Source organism: Typopeltis vanoorti, chromosome 11, assembly GCF_054136105.1.
Source record: "Typopeltis vanoorti isolate ZY-2024b chromosome 11, IOZ_Tvanoo_1.0, whole genome shotgun sequence".
In the NCBI taxonomy this organism is placed as follows: Eukaryota; Metazoa; Arthropoda; class Arachnida; order Uropygi; family Thelyphonidae; genus Typopeltis; species Typopeltis vanoorti.
The window spans coordinates 112,073,815-112,094,767 of NC_143559.1; the positions used below are offsets into that span (position 1 = coordinate 112,073,815).

At 35.2% G+C, this 20,953-nt stretch overlaps 1 protein-coding gene across 3 annotated transcripts in view; it reads right to left on the reverse strand.

The window, feature by feature from the left end:
• Nucleotides 1-20,953, reverse strand: part of LOC150101947 (DNA-binding protein P3A2-like) — a 224,591-nt gene that overhangs the window by 166,061 nt on the left and 37,577 nt on the right. For all 3 annotated transcript variants that reach the window (XM_090400040.1, XM_090400038.1, XM_090400039.1), the window contains exon 3: nucleotides 9,967-10,081. In XM_090400040.1, coding sequence (XP_090256166.1) covers nucleotides 9,967-10,081 — 115 coding nt within the window. The remainder of the gene's footprint in view (nucleotides 1-9,966; nucleotides 10,082-20,953) is intronic.

The window sequence follows — 20,953 nt, forward strand, 5'->3', positions numbered from 1 at the left end:
ACTTATGCAATCCATTAAACTATCTTTGCAGTGAACATTCCACAGACCACAACTATCTTAGTCACACACTCACGTCTGAATCCTCTCCCCATTTCCACATACCACGAATCCAGGTGACCCAGACTGAGAACAGTAATTCAGATATGGCAACATCAAAAGCTTATAAAGAGTAATGATAACTTGTTTCTGCTTGTTAGTGTGCTCTTCAATAACTATGTAAGCCTATGAGCAGCCCTGATCACTTTTGTGATATGCCCTCAGAACTTTAACTTGCTATAACACCAGCATCCCAAATCCTTTATCAATTTTCTGGAGTATAATTTTGAGAAAGTACACAACTTGTAATCTTTTCATCCCAAAATGCATAACTTGATGCTTTTCCACATTAAATTGACACCAGTTATTTATGCCCCTATTGTCAGCTTATTCAAATCATTCTTCAAGTTCTCTACAAGCTTAACTCTTCCACTACCCAATTTTGAATCATCAGTAAACAAATGAATATTTTTCTTCAAATCATTTCCTATATAATTAATATACAAATTAAATGGCAGTAGCCAAAGTACACTAATCATCTGTCTTACCATGGATTCTGCTCCTCCATATACTGCTTTGGTATCTGTCCATCAACCACCCTTATATCCACTGCCCTTTGCATCAGAGTTCCATGTAGCACCCTGTTAAATGCTGTTTCAAAATCTAGCAGCATCACTGTATAGCCATTTCCTTCATCCAACTCAGCTGTTACTTTATTATAAAAAGTGTGTGCAAATTTCATAGTAGATCCAAAAAAAGTCCCGAAAAGAGAAAATTGTATTAAAAGATTCTGGTAAGTCTGCATTAGCTCTAGAGAAAATTCTTCTTTTCTACTCTTAGTTTCTAGTTTCTTGCAAATTTAACTATTCTTTTTTTTTTTTAATCCATTCTATCGATACTTTATTTCATTCTATCTTCTCTTTTTCATAAATTTTTTATTTTCCCACTGAATTTTATATTACTAATTATTTTCCTCAGTTTTCTTTTCACATACATTAAGTAATTATTATTATTATTTTCTTGAGCATCTCCATGGAGTCAAGACACATTGCAGGAGGTCCACACTAACCATTGTTCACACAATACCTATTCATGGGTGAACTCATTCACTGATGAATCACTTACCACTATCTTTAGTAACCCATCTCGCCCATTCACCACTCTCCACACAAAAAATCTAGTACTAACACCATTGCTAACCACACTCTTACACAACTTAGAGGAGTGACTGACCCCTTGTTCTCTCCCTTCCTGTCATGTACTGAAAAAAGTATTTGGCATTAATCTCATAAAACTCCTTTAATAACTCTTCCTTCTTTGTGTCCCCTCTTTCTTTTATATCAACTAGTCTTTGAAGAGCTCACAGACCTTCAAATCTATCTTCATAGAAGGCATTCCATAGACTTACTACAACTCACCTCTGGATCCCCTCCACTACCTCCACCACCTCCTCCACTTAATGGAATCCAGACAACTAGATCTGCATGAGGTAGTCCAAAATGTCTTCTTTAACAACCATATAACCTGATCTTTTATTTTAGCAACCTTTGAAATATGCTCTCTAAACTTCAACTCCCTGTCCACAGTTATTCCCAAAATCCATTAGTGTAGTACACAGTTTGTGATGTCATCATTCCAAAGTGCATGACTTTACATTTGGCCATGTTGAACTTTGAGCTATTATCCTCTGCCCATACTGCTAGTCTATTTAAACCTCGTATAGAATCTCTACTTAGTCTAGCCATAAATACTGTTACAACTTGAACAGCACATAAACTTTTAATCTATCAGTAAATAATTTATAGCTTTCAGCATATAGTAGCATTAATGTTACTATATGTTAGAGATGTCCTCCTTTTGCATTCACACACATGCACGCACACGGCTGAAGTCTGTGAGGCCACATATCGATGGTGGCATACACAACATCCAACAGAATGCTGCCAGTGCTCACTCCAAATCCACATTCAGGCTAGTGATGCTCAGGTGTCATTTCTTGAAAACTAATCTCTCAAGTTCTGACCACAATTTGAAGTTCAACTGATTCAGATTGGGACTTCCGGACAGCCAATCAGATGGTGATATGTGGTGAGACACATTTACTTCCAACAACTGTTGTGTGGTCCTTGCCTTGTGTGCAGAGGCCAAGTCCTGTTGGAAGGTTTCCTGCCTACTGTGAAACAAGGTATTGTTCAGGGGCCATACCACAGGTTTTCCAGCATGGCATCTTGATATACTTTGGAGGAGATTGTGATCCCTTTCTCATAGAAAGGCAACTTGGATATCCCCCCCCACCAATGTAATGCCCACCAAACCATCACTAATGTAGAGTGAAGACCTCTCTGAATCCTCGGTGCTATGGCACGTACTGCATCCAGGGCATATACCCAATCGTTTTGGTTAAACAACTCTTTAATGTGAAAATATCATCTGTGAAGAGGATATGTGTATCTGTTCACATCAGAGACGGTTTTATCATTAGGCGAACCTAGGCAATCGCCTAGGAGCGATTATTTATTTTTATAAATATCCACATGTGCAGGCGTACATGTGCTTATGTGAGTATGACAAATATATAGAAAGAGACAATGTATAGAAGCGCCTAAATTTTCTTTGCCTAGGAGCATCAGATACTCTCCGACCGGCCCGGGTTCACATACCACTGGAGAAGTTCTTTTGATTTTTATTATCCTCTGCCATAAGTTGTGGTGTTCCATAAGAAGCGTCCAGTAGAACGATAAGCTCTCGTACCCCCCTTTCCCCAATTCATCAGTTAGTACATCCGACATCATCCCTGTGAAACGTTCATCTCTCACGACATCACTTTCTGCGATCTCACAGGATTATGGCAGGGTGCATACCTTCACGGACCTCACAAGCTGTTGTGTCCTAATGCAGCAATCAACCTGTTCTTTGGCAGTCAGATAGGTCTTCTGTATCGCTATAACAGTTAATAATGCAATACACAAACATCCTACTGATCCCAAGTGTTTGTAGCAATCTGAAAATAACAGGTGGCTGCATTACTTGTGAAGTGCTATTACAGCTACATGGTTCTCATAATCTCCCCACTGCATGTTAGCATGTACAGCTAGGCAACTTTTTCTCTACTATAAACATGAGAATGTTGGCTGTGCACAAAGCCACTAAGAGAACCAGGTTCGTGCAATTCTGTGGGCAGTGCAAGGGTGTGTAGAAGTTGCAACAGTATTTATGACAAGACTGTGTACACATCTTCATTGAATATTTCCTCTTAAATCATTTCTTATGTAACTGACATACAAATTAAACAGTAGTGGACCAAGCACTGAGGGTGGTAGTACACCACAAATCACTCACTTTTCCTTGTATTCAGTTCCACCATAAACCAAAGGTCTTAATTCCAATTTTAATGATGCATACCACCACATATGAATCATCAACACTTGATATATTATTCATCACTGAACCAGAAATGGCATCCTCTGCAACTTCTCACCTCACCCAACTTTCCTCATTAATCTTCCATAAAGCCAAGAAGAGCAGGACTTGTGTATTCATAAAGTCTAATATCCTATGCCAAAGGTTATCTGACCTGGATTGCAGACCAGTCTGCAATTCAGACTGACTTCCCTTCTCCAACTTTACAGACTAAGCTGATAAAGAAGTTGAACTCTTTGTTATCAGTAATGATTTAACACAAATTATCCACCAACTCACCATAATTCCAGATAATCCTCATCATTCTACCAAAACCTTGAATCTTTCCTTAACCAGCTCTCCCTCCAAATCTGTTGCTGATGTTAACTCTCCTCTTGGTATATCTAACCATAACCCTGTCTATGTCTCCTTTTGTAGAGATCATCCTTCTCTTAGTCATTCTCAGCCTTGTATACTGTGGCAGTACAGCAGTACCAATTGAGATGAGCTTCAGGACTACTATTTCTCTCTCCATGATCTAATTATTGCTTCTGCTTTTCAGATCCTAGCATCTTCTCTGATCTAATAACAGAAATTATTCTTGCTATGATGAGTATTTTTTCCTAACTTCACTCAAAATCCTCAACCCTTTCCAAACCTTGGTTCGCTCTCCAACTATACCAAAGCAGTCCAAGCCAAAAATTTAGCATATGCCCAATGGCTGAAGTCAAAACCTCCTGCCTCTAATTCAGCATACACTACAGCCTGTAACAACTCAAAGAAGTTATCCATATATCCAATGCAGACTTTGTACAGGCCAAATGCCCTAAGCTTGTTTCCTGACCAATGGCAATCATGTCTTCTGATCCCTCACCAAGACTGTGGGACATAACTTCTGTCCATCCATGTTTCCAACTTGCCTATGTCCTGATGGTAGAATGGTAACAACTCTTAACCCTGTGGAGGATGCGGCTGATCTGACAGATACAAACAATTGTTTTAATATAAATATTCTTACACATATCCAGTTATAGCGTGGAGGTCATGACTAGCTGTGCATACATATATTACGAGTGATATTCCGCACTGTTTATGCCATCAGTTTAGTTTAATTTAACATGTGTTACGTAAAGATTTGTGATATTTGATAGTAAACTGTATCTGAGGGATACTGCGAACTCCAATGTCAGTATAGTATTGGTTTAGTTGTTTGTTTTTTTTAATTTACCATTGAAAATGGCTGGAAAAATATATCAATTGGATAATCCATCAGATGTTGAAGAGATTCAGCGAATGTTACCCGAGTCTGATGATGAGAATGATAGAGTCGAATGCAAAAGTGAGTGATATTTGATAGTAAATAGTATCCGAGAGATACCGCGAACTCCGATGTCAGTATAGTATTGGTTTAGTTTTTTTTTGTTTCTTTGTTCAATAATTTCTAGATTGTAACTGAAAATAAATAAACCATGTATTATATTTGCAGTGTTTTTTTTTTTTTTATCGCATTTCAGCACATACACATACTAGTAATGAATGTATCTTTCGGATACACGCGACATAAGCTGCAATTTTTTCGACCACAATCTCTGCAGAGTTAAAGATAAGGCAGAAGTCCCCCCCCCCCCAAAGTTCTGTTCCTCCAACTCTCATACAGACAACTAAGACAGATCTCCTCCCAATGTGCCATGAACAATCTACATTATGCCTTCTCTGAACTTTTGCCATAAGGACATCAAAAAAAAAAACTCAGCAGCTTTGCTTTTCATAAGTCTCCTGTATCTGATACCTCCTGTTGTTTTTGCTCATGCTCCAGAACTCACACTCATCTTGTATCATCTCTTCAAGCTATCATACTCATCTGACATCTACCCAACTGTCTGGAAGCAAGCTTTTATCCACCCTATTCCCAAAAAAGGAGACAGGAGCCAACCATCAAACTATCACCTATTGCTTCAATGTCAACAGCCAACTGCTTTGCTACTTAGAAAATCATCAAATTTCTAAATGATCATCAATATGGTTCTGTCACTCTCATTCCACAAATCTCCTAGCCAATTCCATTGACCTTTGAATGAAGGCCATGGAAAAGTTGAGATATTCAAGTGGTCACGCTTGATATTTTCAAGGCATTTGATTGAGTCTAGCATCATGGCTTTCTTACCAAGCTGTCACATTATATGAGGAGGGGGGTCTGGAAAGTTCTGATAAACACCTAGAAAAAATAATATTAAAGCAACTGATATAACCACAAGAAAGAACAGTAGTAGTAGCAGAGTTATGAAGATAACGTATGTTCATATATCCTCATATGTTCACAAGAAATATATCTACCACTATGGTCAGTCAGATCTAGCTGACCATGTCTTGGATACCTTCCACAGAATCAAATAGAAAATAGCTGCTACTTCACTGTTTATCCACTTATTGTTTTGAGTGTTTTTGTGCATGCTTTTAGAATTAAGATTGCATCCCTGATGGTTGTCTTTGTGACAGAGATGAAACACAGAATCCATTAACCTTGTGTTTAATTGTTTCTCAGCAATGTATTCATTCCATTAAACTTAATGAGTTTAAACCTAAATACTCAAATATTAGATCTCTTCGTGGTGTCCAACATAATTGAAAACATCACCCATATCATGCTAAACTAAATGAAATAAGAAGAGAGTAAAATAGTAAAATTATGAAGTGGGCTACCTGTTGCCCAAATGTGTTTTGGCACTTCAAGACATCAGTAAGTAATGTGGTAATAAAACACTGGGTTAATGAAATCTACCACTACCAACTATGGTACTCAGTACCACATTAGTTTGGCCGTATTCCTTAGCGGTGCAGACACTCCTCAACTCCTGCCTACATTGTACTCCTAAAGTTATCTGTAACAGCTATAATTCCAACCCAATTAACAAAATAAGGACTCTTACTAACCCATGATATACCAGATAAATATATCTAGTGCATCAGATACAGAAAATAGTCAAGACTTTAAAAGCATATAATCTTCATATAACTTTTAAACATCACAACTATCCTTATGTACCTAAAGATTAACGTCTTTCCCTCTCAGTTATGATACGATCTACAAAATTCCTTGCACCTGAAAGCTGGTCTATTTATGACCAAACTAGAAGAATAAACAACATCCTCCTAGAGAGACACCAAAAATACATCTACTGCCATAACTATGAACCACCAGGCCTGGATACTACTTGCAGAATCAAACAAATAAAAAACTTATGTAATCACAAAAAGTTTAAACAAGACTTTTTTTTTCTTCTGGAATCTGCAAATAAATATGGATGCATGAAACTTGTTAAGTTTCACATACCCATAGTAATTTTAAGGTTGGTCTCTCTCTCTCTCTCTCTCTCTCTCTCTCTACCCCCCCCCCTCAATGACTAATGCTAGTGCCCATAGAGAAGACTTTAAGCTCTGAATCTAATCATTTCTACTTCCTATGTGTTGCCTGTGACAGTAGTATTAAACTATTGTTTAATTTCATTCCTCTGCACTGTGCTTCATTTCCATAAGACCTACAATATGAATGATAACCTGCACTTAAATTTACATATAAACAAAAAAAAAAATTACCTCCAGCCTGATGCCTGTAAGATATATTCCGGACTACTATCAATGACCCCACAAATTCATAGGTGTAATTTAGTTACCGCAAATAGATTTGGAGTTATCAAAGTTCAGCATACAACCAGACTGTGTAACATGAACATCACCTTTAGGCTTCAAGGTTTAGCCTAGTCAGACACTGTCAATTATGCATTCTGTTCTGGCTATCTTTCAAAAAGAATTTCTATATTCTTCCTTTAAGCTTCACCATAACTCTATATTTCTGTTACAAGCTGAAGGTAACTTATGCTCAACAAATATCAGTGTAGCAAAGACATAAAAACTAAATTCTTGATATCAAACAAAATTTCTTAAAGTTTTGTTGAGTGAGGAGAGCTTATCTGATTTCTTTGAAATCTTCTTTGAGCAATACTTGGTACTGTACAATGACTACATGGTCAGAGAAACCATTACTAGGAATTGCTATTTATATGTATTTTGCATTCTTTTCTGATTGAAATAATACATCTGTCTCGATTGACTGTATCTTGAAATAATATAATATAGAAATAATATATTTTATTGTCTTAATATATAAACAATTGCTTGTGTACAAAAAATCCTAAATCCAGCAGTCTACAATGAAAAAGCACCACATGCAGACATACTATTAAATTTTTAAATGGAAGAACATATCTAATTACAACTGAGCTTTTTAAGAACAGATGATTTTTCCAACTGCAAATATCAGGAAGGTTACTCCCATCATCTAAGCCAGTCTGACTGAAAATATCTCGTTTCCCTCTTGGACTTCTAGAAATTCATGTCTATGAAGACTGAGGGTAATCACCCTTCATGTATATATCACCATCAACAACTCCTCTGACATATCTGTTCAGCATGTTAAGTGAAAAATGAAAAGATCTGGGCTCAGCATGCAAACAATTTTGAGGCATGGATTTTGATGTTATCTAGTAAATGCAGTTTGCTATGATGTAACTTTAGTGCCTCACTGCTAAGTAAACATTATTGTTAGGGACTTTTCTCAGGACTAATCACAGGTTTGAAACCATATACAAAAGTGTTGAAAGGATTTTTGTGTAAGTTGACTGCATTAGCTTCTGCAAAGATAAAAAGCAAATAGCATAATAAAGCAAAACAATACCGAAACATTTTTAGAATCATTCTTCTTATGTCTGATGGTATTAAACACTAAGAACAAATAAGATATTTATTAAGTAGTTGATATTTTTCTGAAATTTAAACCAGCATCTTCAGAGCACAAACAATCACCCAATATATAGGCAATAACAATGTGTTGGAAATAGTTCAAATTGTAATGGACAAATGAACTAAAGTACTTAAAGCTCTCTTATCTTCAATAAAAAAAAATTTTTAAAAATAAGCTTGGTCTTAAAATGACTGTCTTGTACCACAGCCACGCTTGTTGAGGTAAAGAGAAATTTTCACTGCTGCTGACTTCAATAATCTTTCCAACTTGTAATGACTTATATAGAGCACTGTAGTTTTCTGCCATTTAATCCTGCATAAAAAAAGTATCCAAAGCACAGATCTGCCAGTTCTCACTTGCCATAATGATGGTAGTAAGTGCATCTTGTTCTTTGAATTACATATTAACAGCTCTTCCTGTCTGTCCACAGTAGGCCAAGTAAGATACACAACATTTCATATATTCCTAGATGTGATGGAAAGGATGAAGTGTTTGTCCTTTGGTTAGTTGATCAAGGATGTTTGTTTGAAGTGTAGCAGTTGTATTTATTTGGTAATTTAGCTATCATTTCAGTTATATATTCTGAAAACAGGAAATAGCTTGTGTTTGGAGAATGGCAGATAGAGAGGCATGTAGAATCAAATAAAGTATACCTTCACTTTATGATCACTCACATTATGATCCCATGATTTGATGATTGTCAAAATTTTTCCCATTAGGAATATATGAAATACTAGAAAACAGAAGTAAAGAAAACAGGATGTGTATCCTTCTACCCAAGGTTGCTGACTGAATGAGATCACACAGCACAACAAAGAAACTAAGCATGTTAATTGTATGAAGGATTTCTGATAACTGAATCAAAATGGTTTACGTTTTAGCCAATAAGTGAGTTTTACATTATGAACGTATTGCATACATATCTGTATTTTTAAAAAAAACCTGTCATTGTAAGTTGCTGGGCCCAGATCACTTGATAGGTGCAGAAGGAAAGCCCACAGTTAAAGTTAAGTGTTGTAATTTGCCTCATTAATTCAGTTAATTATTGTTGATTCAGTTTAAAATTATTTACAGAGCAGTAGATATTTGTGTCCTCAAATGTCTGGAACCAGAAAAATGACAAACACCACCAGACCACCATGGAGTCAAAAGATGAATTGACTCATTATGGAATGTAATACTTTGGGAATACGAAATCCTTAAAGAAGCAGAAACCATTAATATTATAAGAGAAGCATGAAATTTTTAGCCTTCGGGAATCTGGAATGAAATTGATGGAATGAACTTACTTCAAGTTTCAACAGTTCCATTCATTAATAAACATCATCTTAAAGAATACGCAAAAGTTTATATTGGTATAAACAATGGGAACACAATCCTAATTCATGACACCGTCTATGAAAAATTAGGGTTCGCTTTATAATGGGCTCACTTAATGAGAGTTTTCCAGGCACCAATTAGGTGGAAAAAGAGGGGTCTACTTTTTTTTTTTTTTACTATGTTTTAACATGTATAAGCTGCATAAATCTCAAAACAACATAGAAATAACAGCATAACTTTTGTTTATTAAAAATTAATCACTGTGTTGTAGCATTTTATTTAAGAATGTGACTAACATCAATATCCATTTTTTTATCCTTTTCTTGGGCAAATACTGTTTATTCTTTATTCTTATCCATTTCTTTATAAAATTTACATAAATCTTAATACAATTTTGACAGACATGTATTTACCTTAATAATCTTGTCTGCTGACGTTTTCTGATGGAAGGATTAGTTTCAAAAGAATGAGGCCTTTTTCGTTTTTTTGCTGTTGCAATTGCTGCGGCTGCAGCTACACCCACTGGTCCTATTAAAAATATTTTAGTTATACTTCATACAAATAACAAAATTGTATGAAGTAACAAAATAAACTTTTTTTTGCTTGTTTGTAAATAATCCTTTAAGGTATAGTTAAAGACATATGCAAATAGAGTATTAAAATCTTGTGACATTCGAAGAAATAATGTTCAAGCTAGCTTATGATTTTGTTTATAGTATGTTTTGTAAAACGTACTATAAGCTGACCAAAACTAATTAGTAAAACAATTCAAAACAATAATAGCAATTCCTTTCTGGCTTGATGGAATTTAATGAAATATGGTATTTAGGAAGTCAAGGACGTGGTGACTCACAGCTGGCATAACATTTGATTATGTTTTGCTATCATGTTTGTGTGTAGTTCAAGTCAGTGCACAATACAGGTTTGGTATGTTTTGAAATTGCCAGCCTATCCAATCTGTTCAGTATTTAAGTGTATACATAGTGACTGGGTACACTGCAGGAAGGCAAGGACTGGACAATGGATCAGAAATCTGAGTTGGTTATTCACATTCCTTACTGGCTGTATGGAGATCTTCTTTCAGTTATCTAGCAAAACATAATCAAATGTTATGCCAGCTGTGAGTCACCACGTTAAACAAGACCCCCTCCCCTCTCTTCTGTTTTCATCAAGGAACCAGTGCAAACACTAAAAAGGCAGATACTGGAACAAACTCAGTGGAAACAACAACAGGTGGCACCAAGAAGCATCAACAGAAAAGAGGTAAAGCTAGTAGAGAAATACTATATCAACATAATTAGTGTTAGAAAGATGAAAAGATAAAAATAGGTCAGGAAATAGTCATCAGAGAAAGGAAGGAGTAACTATAGTAGTCAACACTAAAAGAATTAAACATGAAATACACTTCATGAATGGTAGGCAATTTCAAGTAGCTTAATGTGAATAAATTTCAGAATTGAAAATTGGACAATGAGACTCATTTTTGCCTTATCTAGAAGTTTCTGTGGGAAAATTCCCATAGAAAGTTCTACTAATGAAGAGTAGAGGAATTTTTCAAATTATCGGCATCTGATATAAAGAAACACCTGGTTCTTGTTGGAGACAAACAGCCGAGTATGAAATGAATACCAGATATATATAAATGTTTGGGGAAAATCTGGAGAAGAGAGCAAAGCTAATAATAATTGTAGTACCTCGTAGATTTCAGTTCAGGACATGAACTGGAGGCTGTTAACACCATGTTCCAAAAAACACCTCCTTAGCAGAGCTGGAAGAATTATGGGACATGTTACCTTTAAGACCCGAGTTCAATTCTTGACATGATGAAATGAATATAGGTTTTATTAACTGTATAAATAATCAGAACAGGATTTCTGCTACATGTTTCACTGGCTGACAGCATCTTAAGAAAGATGTACAAGGAACATATAAAAGATCTAAAATGTTTCAAACAGCCAGCCAGTCAATCAGTAATACATATCACTAAGCACATCATGCACAATGTGTATTGTTGTATGAAACATGTGACTACTGACATAACAAAGGTCTTGAATACTACCTGATTTCAAGACTTCCAGATGTCATGAAGTATAATGTGCTGTGAGAGAAAATTCTTTCAGAAGACTCTTCGAACATTCAAGCAGAAATGTTTTCCTCTAAGTAAGACATGGAGGCAGATGGTCAGCCTACAGTGCAATACTCTGTGAGAATGTGTGCCACTTAACCATTCTTTTCTCCTCTGTCATTTTCCACAATCCTCATATGTTCTTTTTCAGTTTGACCTACATATACCTTTCTATAGGAACTCATTTTATAAATACTCCAGAGTATTTATAAATTGGAATGTTGTCTTTAGGGGAATACAGGAAGCTTCATAAGGTATTAACTGGTCTGAAGGCTGTTCTGATAGTGACAGATTTTAATAATTGAGCTATCTACCTTGATGTGTTACCAGCATAGGATAAGGAGATAGTGGCTTTGCAACTGATTTCTGGACTTGTACAAGACGGTTTTTGTTAGAATATAATTTTTTAATAACTTCCTTGAGTAGACGTTTTGGAAGAATTAGCACAGTATCATTTGTAAACCTATTTCCATCTGACATCACACACTTTCCTACTTCAACCGAAAGGAAAATTCTACTACCAAAAACATGTTTTAGAGATGGGCTCCAATTGCAAATTTATATGAGGAAAAATTTGAGGAAGAAGCTCTAGCACAGACAATCCTAAAAACGTGTGTCTTGTGGAGATGAGTAGATGATGTGTTTATTATCTGGAAGCATAGTCAGAAAGGCTTCGAAGATTTTGTGCAATTCATGCTATCCAAAAATCAAGTTCATGCTGGAAATGCAAAAATATAGTAAATTACCATTCTTAGGCATCTTAGTCAAGAAAACCATGATGGAGGATTAAAGTAAGGATCTGTATAAAATTAACTTATATGGGTAGTACTTTGCATGCAAGCTTGTTTCATCATCCTCAGCAAAAGGTATGTATCATTACAACTTTCAAAAACAGAGCCTTAAATATAATTAAGGATGATTAAATAAAAAGAATCATCATCATCATCAAATTCCTGACATATAGCCTCAAGGGATATACAGGATATGATAGTACTACATGACAAATTTACATCATTACCAACTTCCTACCTACAATTTTTCTCCAGATAAGTCTGTTACCTTATCAGATCTTATATTTCTATCTTCTAAGGCACTTTTTACTGTATCAATTCACCTTGGTGTTGGATTGGTATTCCTCTGGGTCTTTTTCCTGCCAACTGGGCAGAGAACACTTGTTTTGCTAATTTTTCTTCTCCCATTCTCTTTAAGTGACCATACCACCTGAGATTAGCTCTGCTAACACATTCCTGGATGCTGAGAATGTCAAGTTCTTTCCTAATATCCTTGTTTTTAATATGATATTGCCATTGATGCCATCTGTTGAAGCCCCCTAATCTTTCTGAGGACTCTCATATCTCCTGCTCTAGTCTGGTCAAGTGTTTTACATCTGACCCAGCTCTCAGATCCATAAGTTAAAATTGATTTGAACACTGTATTGTATACAGCTAATTTAGTGTTTTGACTAACTTCCCTCTGATTCCATATAAGAAAAAGAAAAGAATTTCAAATACTATTTCACAGATTCATCCAAGATGCCTAGTCAAGGAAGTTATTAAAAAATTATACTCTAACAAACTGTCCTGTACAAGTCCAGAAATCAATTACTAAGTCAAACAACATGTTCTGGCAACACACCAAGACAGATGGCCTGATTATTAAAATCCATCAATGTCAGAACAGCATTCAGGCCAGTTAATATCTTACAAAGCTTCTTACATTCCCCTAAAACAATGTTCCATTTTATGAATAGTTTAGATTATACATTAAGATTCCTTGTTTACTTCTATATATTCTATATATGGGAGAATCACTTATTCTATATATGGGAGAATCACTGTTCCTCTGAAGTCTTGTTTTTCATGTTCATCTGATCATCTTGGAAATTGATGTAGAATTTTGTTGACTGATGTTCTATTGTAACCATCCTTTGGAAGGATGGTGCTGAGGTAGTCGAACTCTTGGTTTCTTTTATTTACGTTAGTGGAGATTCTGTAAGCTCTATAACATAAGGAATGAACAATGTTCTATTTTTTGCACCAAAGCTGGTGATGGGGTGTGGCATGTAAGTATCATCCAGTGTTTGATGGCTTCCTATACTGAAAAATTTAGTGTGTTCTGCTTCGATAATTATACAAGTGTGTGTAAAAATGGTAAACCTATTTATTTCCAAATTCAACAGTGAATTTAAAAATATGATGGTGAATATTATTCAGGTATGTGAGAAATTCTTCTAATTGGGTAATAGAGCTGGATCAAATGATGAATATGTCATTAACATATCTGAGCCAAACTGTAGGTTGTGTTCCCTCGTGCTAAATGGCTTTCCTTCAAACCACCACTTTTCATGTGTTTTCCCACTTTTCCTTCAAACCACGACTTACAGAATGTCCACTGTAGATAAAAGAAACCAAGAGCTTAACTACCTCAGCACCATCCTAAAAAAGAATGGTTACAACAGAACATTAATCAACAAAATTCTATGTAGACTTCTGAGACAGTCAGATGAGCAGAATAGTCAAGGATACTGTGTCAAAAAAAAAAAAAATAAAGGTTGCCTTCTATCCCTTCAACAAGATCTCTAATCACTTGAAACCTCCATAACCTCCCCATCCAACTTTTAAAAAAAATGTTTTTTTGAGTGAAGCTGACTGAATCTTCCTGAAGATGCTGTCAGCCAATGAAAGACAGCAAAACATGTAGAAGAAATCTTTAATTTAAAAATCTAAGAGCTTAACCCACTATAATTATTTCTATAGTTGAAAAGAGTCCTCATAATTAAAAATGAATATGGGTTTTATCAAAAGAAGGTGAGTTATCAATCTCATACAGAGATTGTAGGTTTTTCCCTTCCTGGAAACTCAAGTTTTTCATCCTGCAAAACAGACTTATTGGCTAGAGAAAATTAACACAAAAAAAATGCTTTGTACTACAACAGATGGTGTAGTAGAGCTGGATCATTTAGTATCATGTAGAATGGTCTCTTAAAATATGAGTCCTCGGACTCCATTGAGGTGTTATTATAATAATAATCTGAAATGTAGCCCAGTTTAATGGAGGAACCTTTTTTTAGGAGAAGAAAGAAAAGTAAAAATTTCACAGATCAGATGAAATGCTACATAAATGTTGAGAGACATAATAATTTTAGCAACATCTTCTGATCCTCACTGACTCCATTTGGCCTGAATCCAGCTTGTTCTTTACCAAGCTTCCCTTCCACAATCCTTCTCGACCATTTCTCAAGTATACTTGCATAAATCTTACCAAGAATACTCAGTAAGGAACTAACTCTGTCATTCTCACATTCAGTTTTATTTCCCCTTTTTATGTATGGGTACTATGAGAGCTCTACTCCAATCATCTGAGATTCATCCCTCTATAAAAGCCTTCTGAACTATGCAGTGCAGCCACTGTAAGACTTTTATACCTACATACTTGAGCATTTCTGGTCAAATATCATCTACTCCAGCTACCTTTCCACATTTCAGGCTTTAGATGGCTTTTTCTACTTTAAGTATGGATATGTATATTCCCAATTGCATGCCCATTGAGTGTTTTTTACTACTGTGCTGACACCTGATTGTTTCATTTATCAATTTTTCAAATTACTCCATACATCAAGGATATCTTTTTCTCCCGTTTTCATGTCACCTTTATCATCTCTAACTCCTTTAACAGCACTCTTTCCTCCATTCTTCAACAACTTCCAGAATATTTTGCCACCTTCTTGATATTTATTTTCTATATTCTTGCCAAAGTCCTCCCATGACTTTTGTTTAGCTAGTTTTACACAGTGTTTAGCATTCTTGCATTTGTCTCTATATTCTCTAAGAGCACAAGCTGACTTATTTGACAGGAACTTTTGATATGCTTTCTTCTTTTCCTTCACTGCCTCTTTAACTTCCTGTGTCCACCATGGAGTTCTGATTTTTCTGTCCTTGCAGACAACTTCAGAATGTAGCAGATGATCTTCAAACTGGATGACTAAAAATTACCTATGGAGCATTATTATTGGGGATAGCACTCAACCCACCTTTCCTTGCAGAATAGCAATCAGCAAGCTCATTTAGGCAAAAAAAAAAAAAAAAGTTTACTTTCTAGAAATCTCATTTCAGAATCATGTTGATCACATTCTTCAATCACAGGGGGATAATCCATAAGGAATTTGTGCCAGAAGGAAGGACTCTTACCATTGATTACTGCTTAGAGTTTGAAATTTGAAACATTTTTAATGAGAATCATGTTTGTGTGGCTAGATATGGAACAGTCTAGTTGTTGGCTGTAGCATAATGGTGCAGCACTCAACCCACCTTTCCTTACTCCCCCTTGTAATTCATACAAACTTTGCAAAGACTGGGAAAACTTATTTGCAATGATGATATTTAATTCTGCTGTCATATTCTGCTAAATGCCATAACATTATCATGTCAGCCTTTCGATCTCAGCATCATACATGGGAATAGTAAAAAGCCTACTACAAGCCTGGTTGGCCAAGTGGTCAGTGTATCTGTGCTCAAACAAACAGGCTGAGAATTCAAATCCTTGTGAATTTCTTCATGTGGGAGATGGATTTCATTGCCCGTGTGAGATCACCACCTCACTTATTGGAGACCTGAAGTGGCTTGAAAAAATTCCTTGTTTGGTCTCTAAAGCAAGATATCTGAACCTGATAAAAAATTAACGGGGGAAAAAAATACAAAAAATATATAAAATTAATAGGGGAAAAAAATCATTAACCCATCTATTGTACAAATGCACACTATAAGTTTATAGCAGCTTTTTCATGGTAGGAGCCACATGTAATTTTGTAGAGTGAAACATTCAAACGTTCATCCTATCCACATCTTTAATTTCTTTTCATTTTTGACTTCAAAATTATTCAATGATTAATTACTGTATAAAATATTTAGCTGCACTTATTTTTTGCCAAGAGAGCAATATCGTGCACATCTTTATTGTCCCTTTCTTAGCCTCTTGAAATATTTTCAAGGTAGTTTTATTATTATTATTTTTTGTGCACAACCTCAATAGTCAAAAGATTCAATGTAGGAAGGGCACCTACTCAACAACTATCTCCAACACTTAATCCACCAACTATACCGAACTACCACTACTATCACCATCATCTACACCAACGCCATCTACTGCCTACCACCACCACCACCATTACTATTTTTGTCTGAAAATTGCATGTGTTCTGAAGGCAGATTTGTCTATGCATGATGAAAAACTCGAGTTTCCAGGAGAAAAAACCCTGCTATCTCATATGAAATTGGCTAACTTGCCTTCAACTGAAAAATTCCCATATAAAGATTCCTCTCATTATGACAAGAATCGAATGGCATCACGTACAATCGTTATTCCAAATGCACTAAAAAAAACAGACAGAACCAGAACTTTCTTCGCATTTAAATAATTTGGTCTCTAAAAGATCCACTATTCACACTATACAAAATGGATAATTTTATGATTGTACATTGTTTCATACCCATTTTTTGTCCAAGATTTTCAACTTTGTTAGGCTATACACCCAAGTTTATTCTTATGTACAATCCAATATGGAAATAAGTGCATTTCAGTTTGTTCTTTAGTAGTAGAAAATACATAACAATACTAAAATTGCGACAGTTGATTCAGACATATTACGTTTATATTTCTGCATCATCAAATTTCTTTCTTTTTTGACTGCTCCAACTATAGACTTTTAGATTACGATCCTACCAAATCTCAGATCAAAAAATTGAAAAATCCACTCAAAAAGGTTTCTTCCTGACCTACTGAAATCACAAAAAAAACACAAACCCTTCAAGTTCTCCTTCCCCTCTGCCTCTGGTTCCCCATGCAATAAATTAGCAAAACAGCAAGCTTTCTTACTCCTCTCATTGGTCGTATCTCTTCCTATATAAAAAAACTATCCATTTTAAACCTTATATTGAGAATTTAACATTAAATAATACAGATATTTTGGTCAGCTTTAATATTGCCTCGCTATTCACCAACATTCCTTTAAATGACACTTTATCACTTAACAAAGAATGTTTTTTCCTCCTGATGTAACTGATCTGTTCCTTTGCTATCCATTCTTTATATTTCTCTTGGAGCACAAAATTTATCAGTTAAGGAGAGCAACTGTAGAGGTACTCTGTATAGTTTCTTTTCTTTCCTCTGACCTCCCTTGCAATTTTTTATGGAATATTTTGAAAAACAAGCTCTTGTCTCAGCCCCTCTCAAACTTTCTATGTGGTTAAGATATGTGGATGATGTGTTCTCTATTTGGCCTCACGGCCCAGACAAATTACACTCTTTTCTCTCTCACCTCAATAGTCTTTACCCTAAAATCTAGTTTAATGTTCCATCTACCGTATTTAATTGTAGTGTTTTGAAAAGCTTTTCTCTGTGCATTTTGTCATATGCCTTTTCCAGACCTACAAAACTTAAGTACAGATCCCACGATTTCTCAACTATTTGTCATAAAGTAAAAATCTGATCTTCACAACCTCTATTTGGCCTGAACCCCAGCTTGTTCATCTCCAAATTTCTCTTCCACCATCTTTTTCAACCTCTTTTCAAGTATGCGTGCATAAATCTTACCTGGAACACTTAGTAGAAAATTCTCTTATAATTCTCACATTCAGCTTAATTACCCTTTTTTTTTATAGAATGAAACTATTAGAGCTCTACTCCAATAATCTGGAATTCGACCTTCTGACCAGGCCCTCCGAATTATGCAGTGTTACCACTGCAAAACTTTTATACCTTGATACTTAAGCATTTCTGGTCAAATACATCTACTCCAGCTGCCTTTCTGCATTTCAAGGTTTTGATGGCCTTTTTCTACTTCGAGTGCACTCCTCTTGAAAATGATCTAGTATGATTCTGTCACTGCTTGTTTCATTTAAGAGTCTTCCAAAGTAATTACTTCAGAGTTCTAAGATATCCTTATCTTTGGTGTTCATGTCACCTTTATCATCTCTGATTCCTTTTACAGTACTCTTTCCTCCATTTCTAAGCTTTTTCAAGACCTCCAAAACATTTTAGTATCCAATCTTCCTGATATCTATTTTCTATATTCTTACCAAAATCTTCTCATTACTTTTGTTTAGCTACTTTTACACATAACTTAGCTCTCTCACATTTTTATCTGTATTCTTTTAGGGAATCTGACGAGTTATTTGCCAATAACTTTTGTTCTTTTCCAGAATTGCTTCTTTAACTTCTTGTGTCCACCATGTGGTTCTAATTTTTCCATCATTACAAATTCACCAAACACTTCCCTAGCCGAATCAATCAATGTGTTCTTCATTGTATGCTACTCAGACTCCAAGGTTTGGTTCTTGTTTTCAAACTGCTTCAAATTTTCTTCAATAATGTTTGTATAGTCAAGTCTACAGTTTAACTGTAAAAGCTGGTTAACGTTAATTGTTTTTAAAACTTTCATACATAATGTTCTTTGTTCTGTTCTTTTCAATGTAATATCCATTTTATTCTGCTTAGTGCTAAGTAATGGTCACTTTCACTTTCAAATTTTTTGTACACTCTTGTATCTTGAACCAGCATGAATATATCATTTCAACAATGATGTAATCAACGATACTTGTCTTATTTCTTCTCTTTAAGTGAACTTATGAACATCTTTATGTTGGGACATATTAGTAATGACTAGTAATGCAGAAATCCAGCAAATACTTACCATTATTATTAGCTTTGCCCTTTTCTACAAATTTTCTCAAAACATTCCTATATGCCTGGTTGGATTCATTTCCTACTCTACTGTTTGGATCTCCAACAAGGACCACTTTTTCCATTATCCTCATGTCAGCTGCCTGTTATAATAACTTGAAAAATTGGTTCTTCTAGAGAAGAACCTTCTGTGGGACTATAGGCACAAATAAGTTTCATTGTTCATTTCCCCATTTTTGAAGTGTGCCCACATATTCTACTTGAAACTGTCTTCCAATCAAGTTTATCGTCATGTTTGGTGTTGAATGCTATCACTACTCCTTCCTTTCCTTGATCATTATTGCCTGAATATAACATCTTATACTTATTATTTAGTAAGATCTGACTTGTTTTTGTGTTCTTTGTCTCAGTAATTCCAATTATGTTCACATGGTACTTTTCCAATTCTTCTGCAAGTTTGATTTCCTTTCCATTAATATTGCTTATATTGATGGTTCCTATCTTCAGTTCTTCTGATTTCGGGTTTATTCTTCTTCTAGATGTTGAGTTGGAGCTAGTTTCAGCAGCTGACTTTTCACTGTTTGCCCTGATGAACACAGCAGGGACCTTGTTTAACTGGGCACCCCCCCCCCTGTCCAGCATGAAATCTCTTCATATTGTACCATCATATGCATTTGTGATTTAAATCAACAGAGTGCACAATTTGGTCAAATATGTCCCCACACTGCCTGCTCATCCCCATTCATTTAGTTAGTGGATAGCTACTAATGGAGTGAACCACATGAAGTTGAGGATTGGACATTAGGTCAGAAGCCCTAGTCAGTTCTCTACATTCCTGGAAGGTGATGAGGAGGTCTCTCCCACTTTTTTTTTAGTTCCTATTTCTAAAAATAAATAAATGAATAAATAATAAAATAAAAGTAGAAAGAGGAGTTGTTAATCTGTCAAAATTCATTTTATAAAAATAAATATAAGTACAACAGAATTTTCATTGAAGATACAGATATAAAAACAATAATGATTATCAAGATCATTAAAACTCTTCAAGTTAAATACAACAAAATTTGCTGAACTGCTTTGTAGACATCATTCAGCAACAACCACCAAAATCAAAATTTTGGTGGTTATTATAAACGTTTGTTACAAAGCTTCAAAAATATGATTTTGTTAGCTCTCTTTTTTATAATATTAATTTAATTTTGTGTTAACTTTCCATTAAATAAAATTTGATTCAAACAAGTTTAACATTTTTACATGTACTTTCTTTGGCCATTTTCTCAAAATTCCCTCACCTTCAACAAAAAAACCACAATTCCCACATATTTTTTTTAAAAATAACTCATTCTTCAATTAATTTACTTGAATGAGGAAGATTATCTGGACTTTGCAGCTTACAATGCATAATAACTATTCATTCTCTAGCCAGTTTGTCTGTACAATGAAGAAAGTGGAAGGGGACCTACTTTCATATAAAAGTTTCTAGGAAAATAAACTGTCACACTTCTAAGATCAGCTAACTGAGCTTAAGCTGAAAACCCTTATGAATTTTACTCATCTTAGATCAAATTCAGACCCAGTTCTCTCCAACCAAAGCATAT